General features: G+C 48.1%; 1 protein-coding gene across 3 annotated transcripts in view; it reads right to left on the bottom strand.

The window, feature by feature from the left end:
• Positions 1-6: 6 nt before the first annotated feature.
• LOC108627037 (uncharacterized) overlaps positions 7-17,994 on the bottom strand; it is a 159,991-nt gene continuing 142,003 nt past the window's right edge. For all 3 annotated transcript variants that reach the window (XM_018028058.2, XM_018028061.2, XM_018028059.2), the window contains 2 exons: positions 14,820-14,932; positions 7-1,962 (listed from right to left, as the gene is read on the bottom strand). In XM_018028058.2, the coding sequence (XP_017883547.1) occupies positions 912-1,962; positions 14,820-14,932 (1,164 nt within the window). In that variant the 3' untranslated portion in view covers positions 7-911. The remainder of the gene's footprint in view (positions 1,963-14,819; positions 14,933-17,994) is intronic.

Below are 17,994 nucleotides of genomic sequence, written 5' to 3'. Positions count from 1 at the left end.
CTCTCTCTCTCTTTCTTTCTCTCTCAGTACTCCAATATATATATATGTATATATGTATATATATGTATGTACAGGACTTTCTCCGTTTGCTCGGTCTCTCCCTCTCTCTCTCTCGCGCACTCGCTCTACATTTCCTTTCTACTTTCTCGAATCCCGAATTTATTTACAAGACGCAATTACCGGGACGATAATAAATAATAATAATTAATCAGCAATAATTAATCGTGATTTATCTGAGCGTTTATACAAACGCGGAAACGCAAGTGTCTGATAATTGTTCACTCGGGCGGTGCACAGCTATCTGAATTTCTCGATTGCAATTATCAATTATACGATTCTTTATGCCTCGCTTTCCGTATGTTATTTACAATCGAGCTGCACGAAACTAACTAACCTATTTACAACCATAGAGTGCGTTCGAGCACCGTGCTCGCATAATTGTAACTAAATAATAAGGCACGGTCGCCTGTGCAACTGTGCAAGCACGGCAACGAAACGAATACTGACTAGTCCGCTAGTGTCTTCGATGATAGCCAAACGACAATGGAAATCGCCTCGTGGAATGCAACGATCTAATAAGAAATTAAACGTCAGATGAAAGAGCGGGGAGTCACTCCTCCAGTTTCGCTGAAAAAGACACTAGACTAACGATGGAACTACGAATGGAGTTGAACGCGCGAGGCCCGTCGAACGGGGTTACCGACGAATTTCACCCAAAAACACATTATAAAAAAATGTCTCTGTCGATCTGATTATAATCTAACATCGCCGATGAAACGAAATTCAATACGAGGACGGTAACCCCGCGAGCCTTGTATCACGGGATATGCGAAGTCCCCTGTGCCCAAATATGAAAAATCGGGGAAACAGGGCAGTCTCTACAAGAAAATATCTCCCGCGAACGGCAAGTGTCACGTTTTGACGTTTAGATAAATATCCTCGGGCTTGCTGAGGAGGCTGTGTATCTGCTGCATCGTGCAAAGCGGACATACCTCCTCCTCGGTGCCCTCGGCCACGATCCTCCTCGCGGTGCCCGGCGCCCTTCTGGACCCGGTGTCCACGATGTACGAGTAACCGTCGGAATCTACTGAGCTAGACCTGACCGACGACCGAAACAACTTGGACACTCTGCTTCTTTCCTGATTAATCGAATCGTACCTCGTGGACTCCAGATCCTCCTTGAAGTTGATATACGAGTAACCCTCGGAATCGACCGACGGTCGTCTACCGAGGTTCGACAATTCCTCCCGGGAGGCGACTCTCTGAACGGATCGAGTTTGATTGGGAGCAGGCGTTTGGAGCCTGGGCCGATGGGTGGGCGTGATGGGTAGCCGGGTATCAACGGGCCGAGAAGACACAGAATTATCGATCAAGTATTTATCTGTTTCTTCCGGGTCGCGGGGGGACGTCAAGGATTGTTGGCTGGTGATCAACGCGTTCTGGCTAGCCAGCATCAAGTGGCTGTTATGGAGGACGTTACTCCCGGTCGGGGTTGTCTGGCACCGCGGGGAGGGCGAGTGCGTGGCAATCGAGAGCGGGACGCCCTGGGACTTGGCGAGCAGGGCACGCGGCGTGCGATATCCGCCCAAGACGGCCCGCGAGGGTTTGTCCTGGACGCGGAGGATCGCCCTCGGGTCCCGGTAGTCGAGATAGTCGAGATGATGTGGCGCGGGGTTGCGTCGCAGCCGTTGTTCTCGCTGATCGGGATGATTTCGTACCTCGATCGTCGGCGCCTGGGTCGGGTGGTGGCTGGGCAGGTGATTCTGTCTGTGGTGCAGCTGCGAATGCGTCACCGCTTCCGGCAGGTCCTCGTAGAGCACCGCGTTCCCTGTTCCGGCCCCGGTTCCCGATTGCCCGTCGGCGAGAACCCGATTACGACCGCCGGTCGCCGCCGCCGCGGCTGCGGCTGCTGCGCCCGCGGCGCTCTTGCACGGCAGCAGGTTCTGCACTTTCCGTTTGTGTCTGAAACAGAAATTCAGTGGAACATTAATTACGGGAACGACACAGAAATTACATAATTTATATTAAATTAAATGAGTCTATGAAATCCAGGATTGACCGTACTATCACGACCCGCTGACCGACCAACGTGATGCGGATTTAGTATAGAAGTTCGAGACAACCTTTTTCGAGGGATAATAGGACATCCGCAGTGAATGATAAGGAAACCTTCGGTAATAATTCTTGAGAATTGAAGAGAGGGAAGAAGAAATTTGCGAGTTAAAAAGACAGGCTGAGGAATTTCTCGTTAAGGATACCTCCATTACAGGAGAGAGAGAGAGAGAGGGAGAGAGAGAGGGAGAGGGTCTCATCTACGTCCCAGCCAGTGGAAAGTTCTTGTTGGGCGGAACGTGGAAGAAGGCTCGATTTGCGGTGGTGCCGTCAATCTCGCTCCTTCATCTCTCGCATCTTACCCGCGAATGCACGGACGTAACTACGTGTAGGTACGTTCGGGCAAAGTAGTTTACCCTTCAAGTTTTAATTATCTAATTAACTCCGCCACTTCGATAAGATTTGCCTGTGTAATTAAACCGCCAACTAAGATTAACAACTTGTGGCAAGCTTCCAATAGTAGGTCGAGGTGAAGCTAGGATGCGCATAGAAGAATAGATCAGAAGCGAATCGATCGGGACAAGTTTTCTTTCTGTCGCGGAACATCGAACGAGAACAATATGTTTCTTTTGAGCTCTGTTGACCTACAGCCGTTTTGGCCTTGATTCAAGGGGGAGGATATTTGCATAATGAAACGCAGAGGCGAGGGGGCCACGGACGGGGTAACGAAATTAGTTCGAGAGGTGGCCGAGCCGGAAAAGATTATCCCGAGCCCGGGCAAAGAGCCAGTTACCTCGTAAAACAGGAGGCAAAGGCGGTTTAAGCTCCGGTTTCGGGGAACTTATGGCGACCAGAGGTCGGCCCGCAACAGAGCAGACGTTTCTCGTGGACGTTCGTGGCGCTCGCGCGGTGCGTCGTGTTTCACGGTCCGGGAGTTCGAAACCATCGCGGCGAATTCACGCCGAGCTGAGCCGAGAGTAACGGCGAGAGCGTGAGCACGAGCTAGGCTCTGCCGGCAAGATTTCAATTTGCCTAATGCCGCCGACTGTCAGGCATAGCGCGACCGCACTTAGCGCGCTGCTCTTAACGCACGCCGACCGCTGACACGACTTCTCTCTCCCGTACTAGCTCTCTCTCTCTCTCTCTTTCCTGGACGCATAGTTATGCGCTCATGGCGCTTACCGAGACCCGGATGCACGTGGAAAACGTGAATCTCGGTTCTCAATCCGATAGATTCGAACTTTCGTTCGATCCACGCGACGAATCATATCAGAGATTCTGGAATTAATCCTACTGTGTTTCTATCAGTGCAATCTCGTACGCATTTGATATCCAAGGATTAGATTCAATTAAGCAAATGAGAATGAGAGCATTTAACGAAGGTATGCAATTAGTCTTATCATGAGCTTACTAGATTGTAGAAGCTACCGGGTTCAAAGAAACGAAGTTAAAGCCGTTGATTCATGGAATTATGGGTCCATATATCGCGCATGAGAAACACTGGGAACACTGAATGCACCTGGAATAGGCTAGTCGTGTTCGTGATCGCGTACCCGTGCTAAACATGGTATCGCGAGCTTGCGGTCGTATAACGGACCGTAAAGCGCTTTGTGGAGTGTCGACCCTTCTCCCGAACACGCGCGCGCATTCGTCGAAGGGCTTCGGCCACCCCCTATGCGACCGTTGCACACCCCGTGTTTGCATTTTCTCTCCAGGTGAATCTAATTCCAAAGTAATCTTTGCGCACGTTTCAACTTGGCCTTTTTCGAATCCGGCCCGGGAAATCGGATTAGCCGAGTTATGAGAACGAAATAAATCGAAATTGTAGACAAAGGATAAAGTGCTTTGCATAACGAGCGCGCGAAATGTCGGCAGCTTCCTTCTCCGGAGAGGGTAACAGAGTTCGCAGACGACCGGTGAATAGGTCATTTAAGCCGAGCTTTTAACTCGAGCTAATTAACTGCCTTTTCCGTGTTTCTATCTAGCTCCACTTTCTTTCCAGCTTTTGATCGCCCGTCTGTCTCTCGTCACGTTACGCCCGACGCGTTCGGTGTTCCTAGTCACCTGCAGACTCGTTTAATCTATTGCCACCAACGTCTGCACGTTCAAAAAATCATTTGGCCGTTCGTCCAAGTGACTACGTACCGTTAAAATTGTTCACCAGAGAGAGATTTCCTTCTTTATCGCGTGACGGATAAATTTGGCGGGTCGAAAAATATCGGAATGATATTAAAAGGTGTCCAGAGACCGGTCCGAGATACCTACGCGGAAGCCTGTAACCGGAAACATGAACCGGTTAAACCCGAGCCCGCATCTCTCTCCTTTTCTCTCCTCGACGAGCGCATCGGATTTTCAAGTTTACTCGCAGCCTGTGAGTTTCTCGTAAGCTTCTCCAAACTACAAATTTTGCATATCAATGCGCATGGGTACACCCAGCCTGTCGACTCGATAAACGACTTCCTCGCAACCCACTCCCCCCCCAGAAATCCCACCGTTACTTCCATAACCCGCGGGAATCTACCGATTCCTCTTGTAACATCGTTTCACAGATATTGTCTGTCTGCTTCTCAAATGTACACAACATTTATTATTCGTCCGTCCGATATTTCGCGAGAAATTGCAAGGGAAGTGGGACACTTAATCGTGTCTTTAGTCGTTTTTCGCTTAGGCAATTTATTAGTCCTCGGAGTTTACGATCCTACGGGGTGGGAAATATAAATCCCGTCGATTTATCTACGAGCAAAGGCAAAACCCTCCGTCCTAACCGTGTCCGGAGTTTGTACCGTCGCCGCACGGACACTGTTTTGCCGCTACCGTTGCGGCTTGTGATCGGTACACAGGGCTTATCAGGGAGGGTATTATTTCCGTCCGGCAGAGTGCCCTCCCGGTTATCGGTCCCGCGCCCTAAGATTCACCCGTGCGGGGATCAACCCTTTACCAAGACTCGTCCCCAACAATCACAGATAGCAGCGATCGTCATCCATGGGAAATCGTTCTTCGTCTCTTTTCCTGATAGTAGGGACTCGGGAATCGGGTGTCGGGGCGATATTGAGAGGGGCGCGACCTCAGAGTAAGTGTCGAAGTTCGAGGCTTGATGTTTAACATTTAACGACGTAAAAGGCGACGCGAAAATCTAAGGTTGATACCCGGGCTCGATGAAAGTCGGCGGAAAGTAATCTCGAGAGTCGCGCGTACTTCTACACAGAGGCCGCGCACGTGCCGCTTGATTGAAACACCGCGGATATTTAAATTGCGAAAGTTTGCGAATAAATTTGCGCGCCGCCGAGTCGCTTCGTACCGGAACGAGCTTTTTTAGGGATTTACCTAATGAGCTGACCGCGTTCGACCAAATACACCCTTTCCTTCTTTACCGAGGAAACATATAATTTATCGTCTTCTTGTCGAGACCTATACATTCCTTACCGATTCATCCTGCGAAGTTGAGAGGGGTGATAATACTTGGAACGAGGTTTATGGTTAATCCGATAGCGAGGATAGGAGAGTTCGAGGGTCGTTGAAGATGCGGATAAGTTGCCAGACGGGAGAAATTCGAATAGGAACACAGCAGAGACGCGGTTACACATACATACACGTATACATACATATGTACGTGTGTATGTACTTGGGGATTTAGTAAGTGAAACGGACCTTGATTAACCCGGTCGACAATGTCCCTGTCCGCGTACGCGAACAGGACGGAGTACGGCGTCGTCGTAATGACCTCAAAGGTGGTTGGATTCGCGTGGAAGGTGTTCAGTCACGTCCACGTCAGAGTTGTACATTGTCTCTCGAGTGGCCCTCCACTTAACACCGAGCGTTATACCCGAAGATAGGCTCGCAGGCTGCTTTGACGCGGCGCATTAACGTCGTCTCGAGGATGGACACCCTCGACCAAGTCCCTGGAACTCTGAGTAACTGAATTCCGACGCTGCGTGACTTTCTCTCAACCCCGCCGGGATCGTACGTCTGCGATGTCTTCGTTCCGATGACTCGTCGATGCTAAACCCGTTTATGAAACTGCTGGAGCGTCGAAGATGAAATTAAGAAAAAGGGGTAGATCGCTGTTTGTCCCGACTAAAAGCTAAAAGCAAGGTCCGATATTACGTGGACCCAGTGTCGGGTGTCCCTCGCGGTGTCCGATTACCGTTTACCTCCCGAAGGAGCATCATCCTCCGATTTCGAAGGATAACGCGGTAGATATCCCGTGGTACCCTCCGAACGGAGATTGCGGTCGGATGAGCAAACCGTTTCCTTTTTGGTTCGCTCCTTCGTCTTCCCTGGGCGATCAATGAGAAGCGTTTTATAGCTAGACAAGATACGGACGCGAATCGAAGGATTTTACTGGAATGGCAGCAATTTCAAGGGCAAACGCGAACCGTTGTACAAACGTCCCTCGAATAAATCTTTCCCGTTCAACCCTTTCGTTATTCTACCACTCGCCATCTGTTTTCCATCGATTTTCTCGAACAGACCTTCCCGTTTATCCGCGGTCGTAGTTACACGAGCGAGGTTTTGATTAAACTCATCGATGGATTCCATTTGTATGAATATGAGCCGCATCGGTAGAAATTAATAAAAATCTGATTTTTTTTTTTTTGTGATCGGTAGACCCGATGGATTTTCGCGAGAGCGATTCAATCTCGGCCGGCGAGGGATGTGGGTCAAGGGTCGACGGGTGGTGTTCGCCGGTATAGGGAATTTCGCATTTCAGGAGCATCACGTTGACGTCCTGGCAGACTTTAATCGCATCTGCAGCGTACGTTCAACGGGCTGTCACTCTCGTCAAGCCTCGAATTCGATTTGCCTCTGGTACCTTCCCGTCCTTATCCTCTGGACACGGAGAGCACTTTCTCTTCCTCTTGCCGCTGAATATTCAGAGGGCGTTCGTTCGATGGATGGCTCACAGGCCCGCGACACGACGAGAGAGAAAAAAAATCGGTAGACGGTGTATTATGGCTGGTAACGCGAGGAAATTAGTTCTCGCCAGTTTAAATATCCGTTTTATTTTATTTCGCTCCGAGACCTTTCCTAGATTTCGCAGCAAGTAAAGATACTTGATAGCAGCTAGCTAAACATTTGCAAAATATAAATTCCAGTGGAACTCCGGACGGTTCCGATGCTTCGAGGAGATCGAAGCACCTGTTCAAGAATTGCACGATGCAGAATTCCACTTGACAGCCTCTCGGCTCGCTCTTTATCCTCCGGACGTAAATTCGTGAAATTAATTTCAGTAACAAACAGCGGAGGGAAAACCGGTTCTCGAGCGTCGCGTCGCTTGTATTCCTCGAGATTACTAAATACACCGAGTAACACCTAAAGGGGTAAGAGTCGGACGGAGCGGTAGCCAACAGAGGTAAATCACCTCTAAATGATACCACCCACTCGGTCTCCGGCGCCCAACGACCGGCCTAAATGACGATCTCCCTCTTTGAAACGGGGTCAGGTACGCCCCGCTTCTCATTATTGCTACGCGAGGGAATAATTAAGCGACAGAGAGATTAAGAGGCTCGTGAGTGTCGCCCTTATTTCTTAACCCAGCGATTTTTTCCACCTTTTACGATCTACCGTAACACCAGAATCTCCTCACGATCTCAACTATCCCTAAATCCTTCTCGCGAAATCTTAAGAAAAGATACACCTTTGCCCGATTTTCTACTTTCCGAATCTCTAACAAGGCTGAAGGACGACCTCAAGAATTGGAAGGTGAAAAAACAGATAGAGAATCTCTGCGTTAGTTCGCGTCCAATTTCCTGTGTTATCTCATATTTTTCCCTCTCGCGTAGAAGAAATTTTTATCGGACAGAGAGACAAGGGTTGCAAATGGTTTGTTCGATTTTCCAGGCCGCAATCAGCGGCAATGAGCTATAACTACCTGGTCCCAATCGAATTCCATTCGAAGCCAGGCGCACGGTATTAATTCAATCAGTAACTTGCCAAAGAACTACACGCACACGGTTGTACGTACCACGTGCACGTTCTCATCCCGTCAAATTTCCATTTGTCGCGCAGTTGCGGTCGCTGTGAACGCGACAAACGCCAATTTTCTACTGCCGCGCGGCGGCGGCGGCGGCGGCTCGCGCCGTCCGATAAGCAAACTACTATTAATCAACGCGCTATACGAATTTAAATCGGATAAACAAGCTGTAACAGTCGCCGTAACTCAATAGTCTTCTGGAACAATGACAATGCGCGATTCGTTACAAAAGTCCGTGTCTTAATTAAGGTTGTATGAGTCGTAAGATCTCTGCCAAAAATTTAAGACAGGTAATAAAAAGCTGTGTCCAATATTTGAAGCAATGAACTTTTAGAAAAAATACACAATTTCTAATGTTCTAATACGTAGCTTTGGCATTCTTTTATTGGACTGTACTTGATTTGTTCGCACTGTTCGCAGACTGGAAGATGAGAAGTATGAAATTCTACGAGGAGAGTTGGGAGAAGAATGCTATTACGAATCAGAATCTTCGTCAGAGAGTCAAGAAGACGATGTCAATGACGAAGTAGAAGACTCCAAAGAAGAAACAGAAGGAAACTTCAAAGTAAAAACAGAAGATTTCAAAAAGAAAATAAGGAAGTAAATCAGAATGCTTTGTCATTGTTTTTAATATAAGGTTTCATACAACCTTAATTTATCTCCGACTTTGACTTTGCTAATAAAAATAAGTGACAACGTTCGATGAAAACGGTGAAGGAGAGACGAGGAGCCGTCGAATCGGAATTCAGAGCGATCTCATTGATCGAAGTATCTCATAAATCAACAGCGATATGAACCATCCCGTTGGTAATTGGCAAGGAAGCCACTCAAAGATCCGAGGCTGGGATAACCAAAGGAATTCCACTCCGAAGACGCTGTCCCTTGGAGGCTAGGGATTCTGCACGGTCGAAATTGCCGGCGATACGCCAATAATTCGCGAAATGCAATTGCGAGCGTTTCGGTGCTCGTCCGCAGGATGGACCCTGTGGTTCCCGGCGGGGCCCGGTCTCGAGGTTCCCCAGGGTGCGGTTCGCATACCCAGCATAACATAACTGGTGCAGCGTCGCGTTCAGACGCTGCGTGCACCGACTAATCGACGGTCGGCTTGTATCAACGTTCCGTATTAGAGATACACCGGAGCACTTCGGTATATGCGCGAACGAATCCTTCGCGGTCATCCTGGCCATGAATATGGATGTCGGCTGATCGAAACGCTTGCCGAACCAATCTGAACGCGCGCCGCCGTTACGAATACGAGACACTGTTAGGCACGCTGCTGATTGATAGCGCTTTGCCTATTCCTGGTTGGTTCGATTCAAAATTCGCCAACGCCAGTTTCTACAGACGCAATTTCTCAAAGGTGTTGTTTGAAATTGGTTTTCATTCGTCCCGCGATCGCCGCGATTTCCTTTACCCAATTACGAGGACGGAAAAAAGTCCGGGTGAACGACCGTGCGAAAACCGAGTCGAGTGCATGCAGAATGGAAACGCGTAATAACGAGGTTGTACGTATTCACGGAGCCCAGACGCACGTGAACCAAGTACCACGAAGAGTGCAGTATTAAACAAGGAAGAGACTGTATACAGTTTCTGTTGGACACAGGCGTTTATGCACGTTGCCAGTAACGCTTGGAATCGAGATTCGAAAAGCGGGGAGGTACACCGCAGGCCAGTAGGAACGCTTCCTCTGCTCATTCAATGCCGGCGACGAAGGAGACAATGACGATGACGTAATTATAGCCAGTTAGGGTAATATCCCTGGCTGTGAAATTGCAATGCCATGGGATTAGGACGATGGTTCAGGGATCCTCACCTCGCAATCCCTGATTCTGAAATTTTGATTCCCCATTTCTTATCGAGACTGTCCTGTCAATTATATTATACTAATTTTTGATTTTCCATGTGCTTTTTATTTTCAATTAAAATCACGTTATCAAATATGGCGTAATAGCTTTATGAAAACATTATACTATCAAGAAATAATCTACTTTATCATTATACATTTATTTTGTGAATTCCGTAATTTATTGTACGTCAGAAGACCGAAGCGATTAAATATAATGTTTTTGATACGACGACGTAGGACAAGTGGTGAGATTTGAGAGACGCTGCTGGCTCCTCCCGCTTCTATTCACGGATATATCAATGCGAGAATGGAATTATGTCTAGGTGCGTAACCACCGCGGAAGGCATTCGTGTAGCTACAGTTACAAAGGGAACCGGGCGAAGGGGGATAGTGCAGCTGCTATTATACGAGGCGCATCATTCCGGGAATAAGATCCGTGGCTGGGTAAAACCAGCTCCCGTTAATTGAACCCCCGTTCGGAGTCTGTTTCCAATTATAATACACTCTGAAAATGAAAATTTCAGGTGAAACCATTTCAATATCGTAGATACATAAAACCTCAGCCCGCAAAATAAAATAAATAATATGGGCAAAAGGCCATTGCAACCTGCTACGTTAATTTGTAATCAATTGCGGTTATATAAGAGCACGTTGGGTATGTTTGTAGCAAAGTGCACGCTCTGAATACGATCGAACGAATTCGACGTTAAACATTTCTACTGAAACACGAGGCTGTGAAATATCTGTTACGACTTATGTACATATGTTAATTCGCAAGTGTAACCAATGAAAGGTCTAAGGATTGAAGGGTCGCGACTTCCGCGGCATGGCACCCGGTTCGAATCGAGTGTCACCCACACGCGGGCGCGGAGAGATAGAAATCCGTCGAGTGTCTGGGACGTCTGGGACGTCGCCCATCCTCGAGGGCGCGACACTCTCGTCGCGTTGAATGCTGGCTCCACTCCTGACGGGCTGTCATCACCAATTATAACCCATTCAGGTTCTGGCACGGGTTAAATTACCCATAGACCGCCGTTTCCCCTCCGTGGAAACAACGCCCGTGATTCACCGTACGGGGAACGGTGGCGGCGCGAACCCTGGCTCCGAAATTATCAAGCGATGCAAGCGTTACTACGCGTATGCATATCCCAGATGCACCCGGGATCGTCTAATGGCCCCGCGGGCAGTCTCACAATGGATCGTTGATTACGTTCCAAAACAAAAGTGAAAAATCCAGGGAAAGTGCTGGGAGGAACGGGCGAAGTACGGACGCGGAGTAATTCTTGGTTAAGCACGAGAACAAACGGGATTTTTCTCTCTCCTCGATTATCGTTTTCTATAGATTTCCTGTTTCAATTACTCGAGCGACCGTCTTTCTTTGACAAGAAGTACACTTTGTAGGATCTTACGTTTATTCTTAGACGGAACGTTCGTTTTTCATAAATCGATACGAGGAGACAATAGGATCCGCGTAAACCGCGATAGTTAGCAATTATGTAAAGTGATGTCTAGGCCTCGGCACTTACGTTCCATGATGCATCGTCATTTGCTCGTTAATGGCGCGCGTACGGCAGAGTCTCGCGAACGTGCATTACGAAACTCTCCGTCATCCACCTCCTCGCGTCTCGCTCTCGGCATTGCGGCTTTGCCGGAGACATTGGTAAGAAGGGCACGTGCAAGAAAATCGCGGGATGCACTCACGGATATTACAAGAACGGGGCTAAAAGAAATCCGAATACCGGGGATTAAATCTCTCCGACGCATGGTGCAATTTCAATTCCGTTCCGTCGACTTGGTAACGAGGAATCGAATGGAACTCGTGTTCGTGCCGCGAGGAAAAGGTTTGGTTGACGAGTCGAGGGAAATTTGTGTACTATCGCTTCTATTTCTGGTACGCGACGGGGTAATCGGATTTCCGTGGAATAAACGAGCGGCCGCGGGTACCGGAACCGGGAAACGGAAAGCGGGATTCGGTAACCGCTTGTTTGCTATACGAAATAACCGGGGCTTGTTTGTCAGGCATCGTGTACAACCCGAAACTGTGACAACGCCGGAGGGGGCAAGAACAAGGAGAAGGGACGAGAAGAGTTTCTCGCCGGCGAAACAAACAGCACCGAGGACTGTCGGGGCGAAGCGCGGGACCGAAGTGCTCATGCAATGCAGATCGTTAAAGTATCCCCCCTCGGCTCGGCTCGCGCCGCCGGTGACCCGAATGCGGCTTGCGGAGACAAAGTGCGGGCCAGAAAGGTGCAGAGAAATAAGAGGGAAGGGTTGAGAGAAAGAGGGAGGGCCGGCCCACCCACTCGCAATTCCCTGTTTCCCGTTTACATCGTCTCGAATCTGTGCCACAGCAAGTGGAACGTAAGTAACGCCATCCACCCCGTGAAACTGGAAAATATCGTCCGACCATCTTTCTTTTTTTCTTCCCTCCTGAAATTGTTGCCGTGGCTACCCCCTATAATTCGTCCCGCGGAATATTCCCGCCGATGTTTATCGTTATTGCGACGCGTGCAATTTCTGCCCGCTGAATCGAAGATTCGGATTAACGAGCATAGTTTCCGTTCCGCAAGAAACTGGACACGATTACATCGATCATTGAATCGGCATTAGTCACCTGTTTGTACATCGGCGAGAAATCAATTTTACGAGAGTCGACCAACTCCTCTGACACGAGACGGTTCTATTGTTCTCCGTTTGAACATTTTTCTACGAGATCGTTTCAAAGCGATTTCGCCGTCTTGCAATTCGTAACAGCGGTAGCATTCCGCGATATTTTTCTCCAGACAGCCGCGCGGTTTCGCAAGGATTTTCACGGGGCATTCAGCGCTCTGTCTAGACGCAGTTTCGTTCGGTAAGGGATAGTTACCGCAGAAAAGGCTGCCGATAGTCGGCCGGCCGTCGGGCGAAGCGCCGAAAAATATAGGTTAGATTAGGCGAAGAGGTATTGCCCTCGTGCGGCTAAGCAAGGGTGCCGGTTAAATAAAGGCTGCGGGATCCCTTTCGGCCGGGCTTCGACGGAAGCATTTCTTTCAGATTTTAAAGCTCCGCCGCCGTTTCTCTTCCACCGTGGATAAGGAAAATAAACGGGAGAAAAAGGGACTGTTGCCAGTATCGATATCCCGGAGCGTCGCGTCGTCGAGGACCGATACACAGGGGTGGGCTCGGTCAACGACATGGACGTTCCAGGGGGTTGCCTCCTCCTTTAACGAGCAGCTCGCTTCTCATATTACCGATCTACCTACTATAATACAACGCGAATAACGATATCTTGTTATCGCTGGATACTTGTTCGATTCAAGTTCGCCTTATTCACAGATCCAATTTAACGTCGAATAAGACCAGACGGATTCTATTTGTAGAATGATTAAATAATTTCCGAATTCCAATTTCAATCCGTGTCGCGAGTTTGTTACACCGGTTGGCAATTTGTTAAGACTTACAGGTTGGAATTATCGCGAATCGAAACGACGGCGACGACGACGCGACGGGTCGTGCGGGAAATAGCATGCGACGGTGGGAGGGGACAGGGAAAAGGAACGGTGTATCGCGAGGATGGGCGAAGGGAACACGGCTCTGATTAGCATACAAACTACGCGGCGACCGTGTCGGTTCTGCGGCGTTTGCTCGGGACACGAGAGCCGACCGTTTCCAGGCTCACGCGTCGTGGTGCGTCGATTATTATCCGAGGTCGTGATTAAAAGCCACGCGTGACCCACTGCATTACGCAAGACTTTGTTTTCATATCGGCCGGACAGATTTAATCGAAATAAAATGATTCCTGATTAATTAATACGCTTTTTATTTTATTTATTTTTAATAATTAATACAATTTAATTGCGGGGGGCATGTTATAAATATTTGCGATTGCAAATGGAATCGTGGGAAGGCGAGAGGGCACGTTTGCCGTCAAACGGAGACGAGGGAACAAGAAAGAATGGGATACCACCTACGAAGTCCTCGACGACTCGTAGTGGGCAACACTTGAGATACCACACTGGTTGCGGGCCACGATAATGGTCAGGCTATTACGATAAACCGAAAAAACGGGTTACAACAGAGACCCACTTGTGCGAACGCCGTCGAATCCCGTGGAAACAAATTATCCATGTTTGCCAGGCGCGATAAAAACTTGTGCAACGAGAAATTCTATAAAAACGACGCCGTCGAGGGGTTTCACAGATAGTTGGTTGATTCATTGAGAATAGAAGTGAGATAAAATCGCGAATACCAACTGGTGACGCTCGAGATGTATCGACAAGAGCATTATGCGATAATGAACGCGCGTTACGATAACGGCAGGATGAAATACAGTAGCTGCATTGTCGCGACGAGTGGACCTTCGAGAGGTTTGTACCGATAAAAATATATCCAAGCGGCGGATCCTGAATGCCGGCCTCTATGTAGCGATCCAAAATCGTCTTGGCCCGCTGCCGACCCCCTCGGCCAGAGTTCATCGATCGTGCTATCGTTCGCTTCTTACGCGGAATTATAATAGTCATTGCCTTTTTGCCAGACATTTCTAAGTTCGGTCTGTTCTCAGCTGAGGAATATGAAAGAGGAGGAACGTCGGTTGTTACCGAACTGACTGTTTCGAGTTAATTCATTGGAAACTGAACCGACGCCAATGAGGCGTCTTCCCTCCGTTCTGTCCGCCATTGCCCTCTTGCTCTTTCTACTTTCGCACCGCGGATGGCACCGCTCGAACCCTTGAAATATGATTACAGCCCGAACCCTCGAACACCTTATGACACTCGCCCGGAATGAAACTCGCTCTTTACTGCTGGCCGTGAACCGTTTCACGTTCAGAATCTACTTTGCTGAATACTTTGTAAATAAATGCGCGCAGGAACGTCGGAGAAGTTGTCTTTCCGGGTTGCAAATCAGAATCGAATGAAGTCGAATGTAAAGGAAGCTCAGAGTAAGGATGAGCAGAGAATTTTTACTCACTTCCAGAAGACGACGGACATGATTGCTGCTGTCAGTAGAAGAACCACGGCGCAAGTGATGATCAACGCGGTGCTCTGAAGCGACGGATTCGTGTGATACGACGCGTCGATCATCTGAAACAGAAACAAATCAGAAAATTATTAACATATTTTACTTGGCTTGCATTCTTAATAGCACGCAGATCCCGCGAGCTGAGATCGTAAATGCATTTCACGTTCCAATAATATTTGCGAGATGCGTCCTCCGCGGTTTGGACGGGCGTTGGCTGGTTTTTCTACGGCGCGGTGCGACAATGAAAAGGGAAAGTGACTTTCGCGCGAGTAAAAAAGATTTCCACGTGGCGGCCGGGCGGAGGATGGAGAAACATCCGGAGCCGGTTCCGTACCCATTGTCGCTCGCTCGATCGATCGACGTGAGCGCATTGTGAACACCCCGAGACTCATTTAGGTATCGAGACGCGTCTGGAAAGGGATGCCGGTAGGATTCAAAGGGGTGCACCGCGCCGGTTTAACGCGTATCGATAGCTCGCCACCCTCGCATTATGCATGCTCGGATATTCAGTAAGTTGGCAAAGTCTCAACGAGATTCAACAATCTTTTTCTATCGATAAATCTAAACGCTTTTGCAAGTAGAATAAGAAACCAAGTATGTAAATAACGCGGAGCTCATCGGTAATTGATAAGATCCAGCGATAGCACGCTGATAGGTCTTTAATACGAAAGCGGGTGGATGGACTGATATCGTGGTACGCGTTGCCTGGCTGCGATCCAAGGGAACCGGCATTTATCAAAGGGTTTCGCCTCCGATAGAAGATCGCGCGTGCACATAAGTTGCTCTTTGTCGACGCACTTAGGAGGTCCTCTTCCTTGCTCGCGTTGGCTCATCGCTCATCATTACGGGGATATTAATGGCGTCGGCTAATGGATTCAGCCGAGAGCTTACAGGAGATTCCCTTCCGTTTTTCTTCGAGCCAGAACCGCTACCACCCCCGCCTCCCCATCGTGGTCGCGTTTTTCCCCGTACCACTGCCGGAATTCGGGAAATAAAGCCAACCGAGGAGAATGATGCATCGTCTACGCCGTGTCTCGTGATTTCCTCTCATCATTCTCTCCCGATGCTTCCCTTTCGTTGGAATCTCCAGACACTTACGTCGTGTATGCAGATTACGGTTATTACGCTTCTAAATATGCCTCGAGATTACTCGAGTACGAGAGATTCTGTTGGATTTTCGAGATCTCTCGGTTCAAAGGGTTGGGATTTGAAGTTTGAAGTAAGATCTGGCCTCGGTCAGGAAATCGTAACCGCGGCACCGAGTTCGTACTCGAGGGAGGCAACCGAAGGTGACGAGCACCTTTTCCCTGAAACCGAGCTCCCTTTTATCGAGAAACCGACGCGGCCCCGCAGCGACGAAGGGGGACGTCCTGTTCGATAAAACCGCGAGACTGCGGCGAACCGTCGCGTCGGAGACAAGCTGAAAAGGACCTTGCCCCCGAGAAAGTCGGCAGAGAATTTGTGAATCGCAAAGGGCGAACGGACACTGCACCCACGTTCGATAAACTACGATAATGTTTCTAAGATAAACGCTTCTAAACCAAGTCTCTAAGATAAACGTCGAACAGCTTTAAGATATTTAATTAACGTAAATAATAATTATCGAATCAAACGTGACTTCTTTGTTTGACGCCTGAAACGTTAGACTTCACGGATCGGGAACCAGTGAAACCATATCGTTCTCGACGTATATGTTATACACGCGCTACTTACTACTGTTCTGATTCAGCATCGCGGCACGGAAACCCGTAACTCGACTCCGGATCCAATTAATGGAATCCTAGAGGATGGCTGGACGCGTGGCCGTTCTCTACGAAAGGCAATAACGACCGCGCACGTACCGAATGGAAACGGTATCACCTGGGGGATAGAAGCTAGTAGGGTGGCTGCGCCCCGATGACCTCGTTTCGTACCAGTTTCAGATATGACTCACTCATTGATATAAAATATCTCGTACTGCAGCGACTGCATATTATAAAGATCGCCAGATTTCATACGCGATTACGTGATATAAGGATGTATTGGCTATACAGTCAATCCCAAAAGTTTATGTACCTTAGAAAAACGCATTTCCGGTAATTAAAAATAGTGCATTCTTCTTCTAATTTCGATATTTAATGAGTTACATATGATTATATGGCATTTTATTGATATTGACGAAATCCGACCATCCCACCGTCGAAATGGCGAACTTTTGGAAAAAAATTTCGTTTTTCTTCAATAACTTCTAAACCGTTGGTCCTACGAGAAAATTGCATACGACCTTTTTTGTAGAGGACGACGAGATCTATAATTTCTGTATAAAACTTTTGTGCTAGCGTCAATAGTTTACGAGTTATTAACGAAAAACGAAAAAACAGTTTTTTGCATATTACTCGTAAACNAGACTTCACGGATCGGGAACCAGTGAAACCATATCGTTCTCGACGTATATGTTATACACGCGCTACTTACTACTGTTCTGATTCAGCATCGCGGCACGGAAACCCGTAACTCGACTCCGGATCCAATTAATGGAATCCTAGAGGATGGCTGGACGCGTGGCCGTTCTCTACGAAAGGCAATAACGACCGCGCACGTACCGAATGGAAACGGTATCACCTGGGGGATAGAAGCTAGTAGGGTGGCTGCGCCCCGATGACCTCGTTTCGTACCAGTTTCAGATATGACTCACTCATTGATATAAAATATCTCGTACTGCAGCGACTGCATATTATAAAGATCGCCAGATTTCATACGCGATTACGTGATATAAGGATGTATTGGCTATACAGTCAATCCCAAAAGTTTATGTACCTTAGAAAAACGCATTTCCGGTAATTAAAAATAGTGCATTCTTCTTCTAATTTCGATATTTAATGAGTTACATATGATTATATGGCATTTTATTGATATTGACGAAATCCGACCATCCCACCGTCGAAATGGCGAACTTTTGGAAAAAAATTTCGTTTTTCTTCAATAACTTCTAAACCGTTGGTCCTACGAGAAAATTGCATACGACCTTTTTTGTAGAGGACGACGAGATCTATAATTTCTGTATAAAACTTTTGTGCTAGCGTCAATAGTTTACGAGTTATTAACGAAAAACGAAAAAACAGTTTTTTGCATATTACTCGTAAAC

The sequence above is a fragment of the Ceratina calcarata genome, unplaced genomic scaffold (genome assembly GCF_001652005.2).
Source record: "Ceratina calcarata isolate Rehan_Ccalc_2016 unplaced genomic scaffold, ASM165200v1 scaffold436.2, whole genome shotgun sequence".
Taxonomy (NCBI): domain Eukaryota; kingdom Metazoa; phylum Arthropoda; class Insecta; order Hymenoptera; family Apidae; genus Ceratina; species Ceratina calcarata.
The sequence above is the reverse complement of the archived record's forward strand: the minus strand, read 5'-3'. Positions and strand labels throughout refer to the sequence as shown.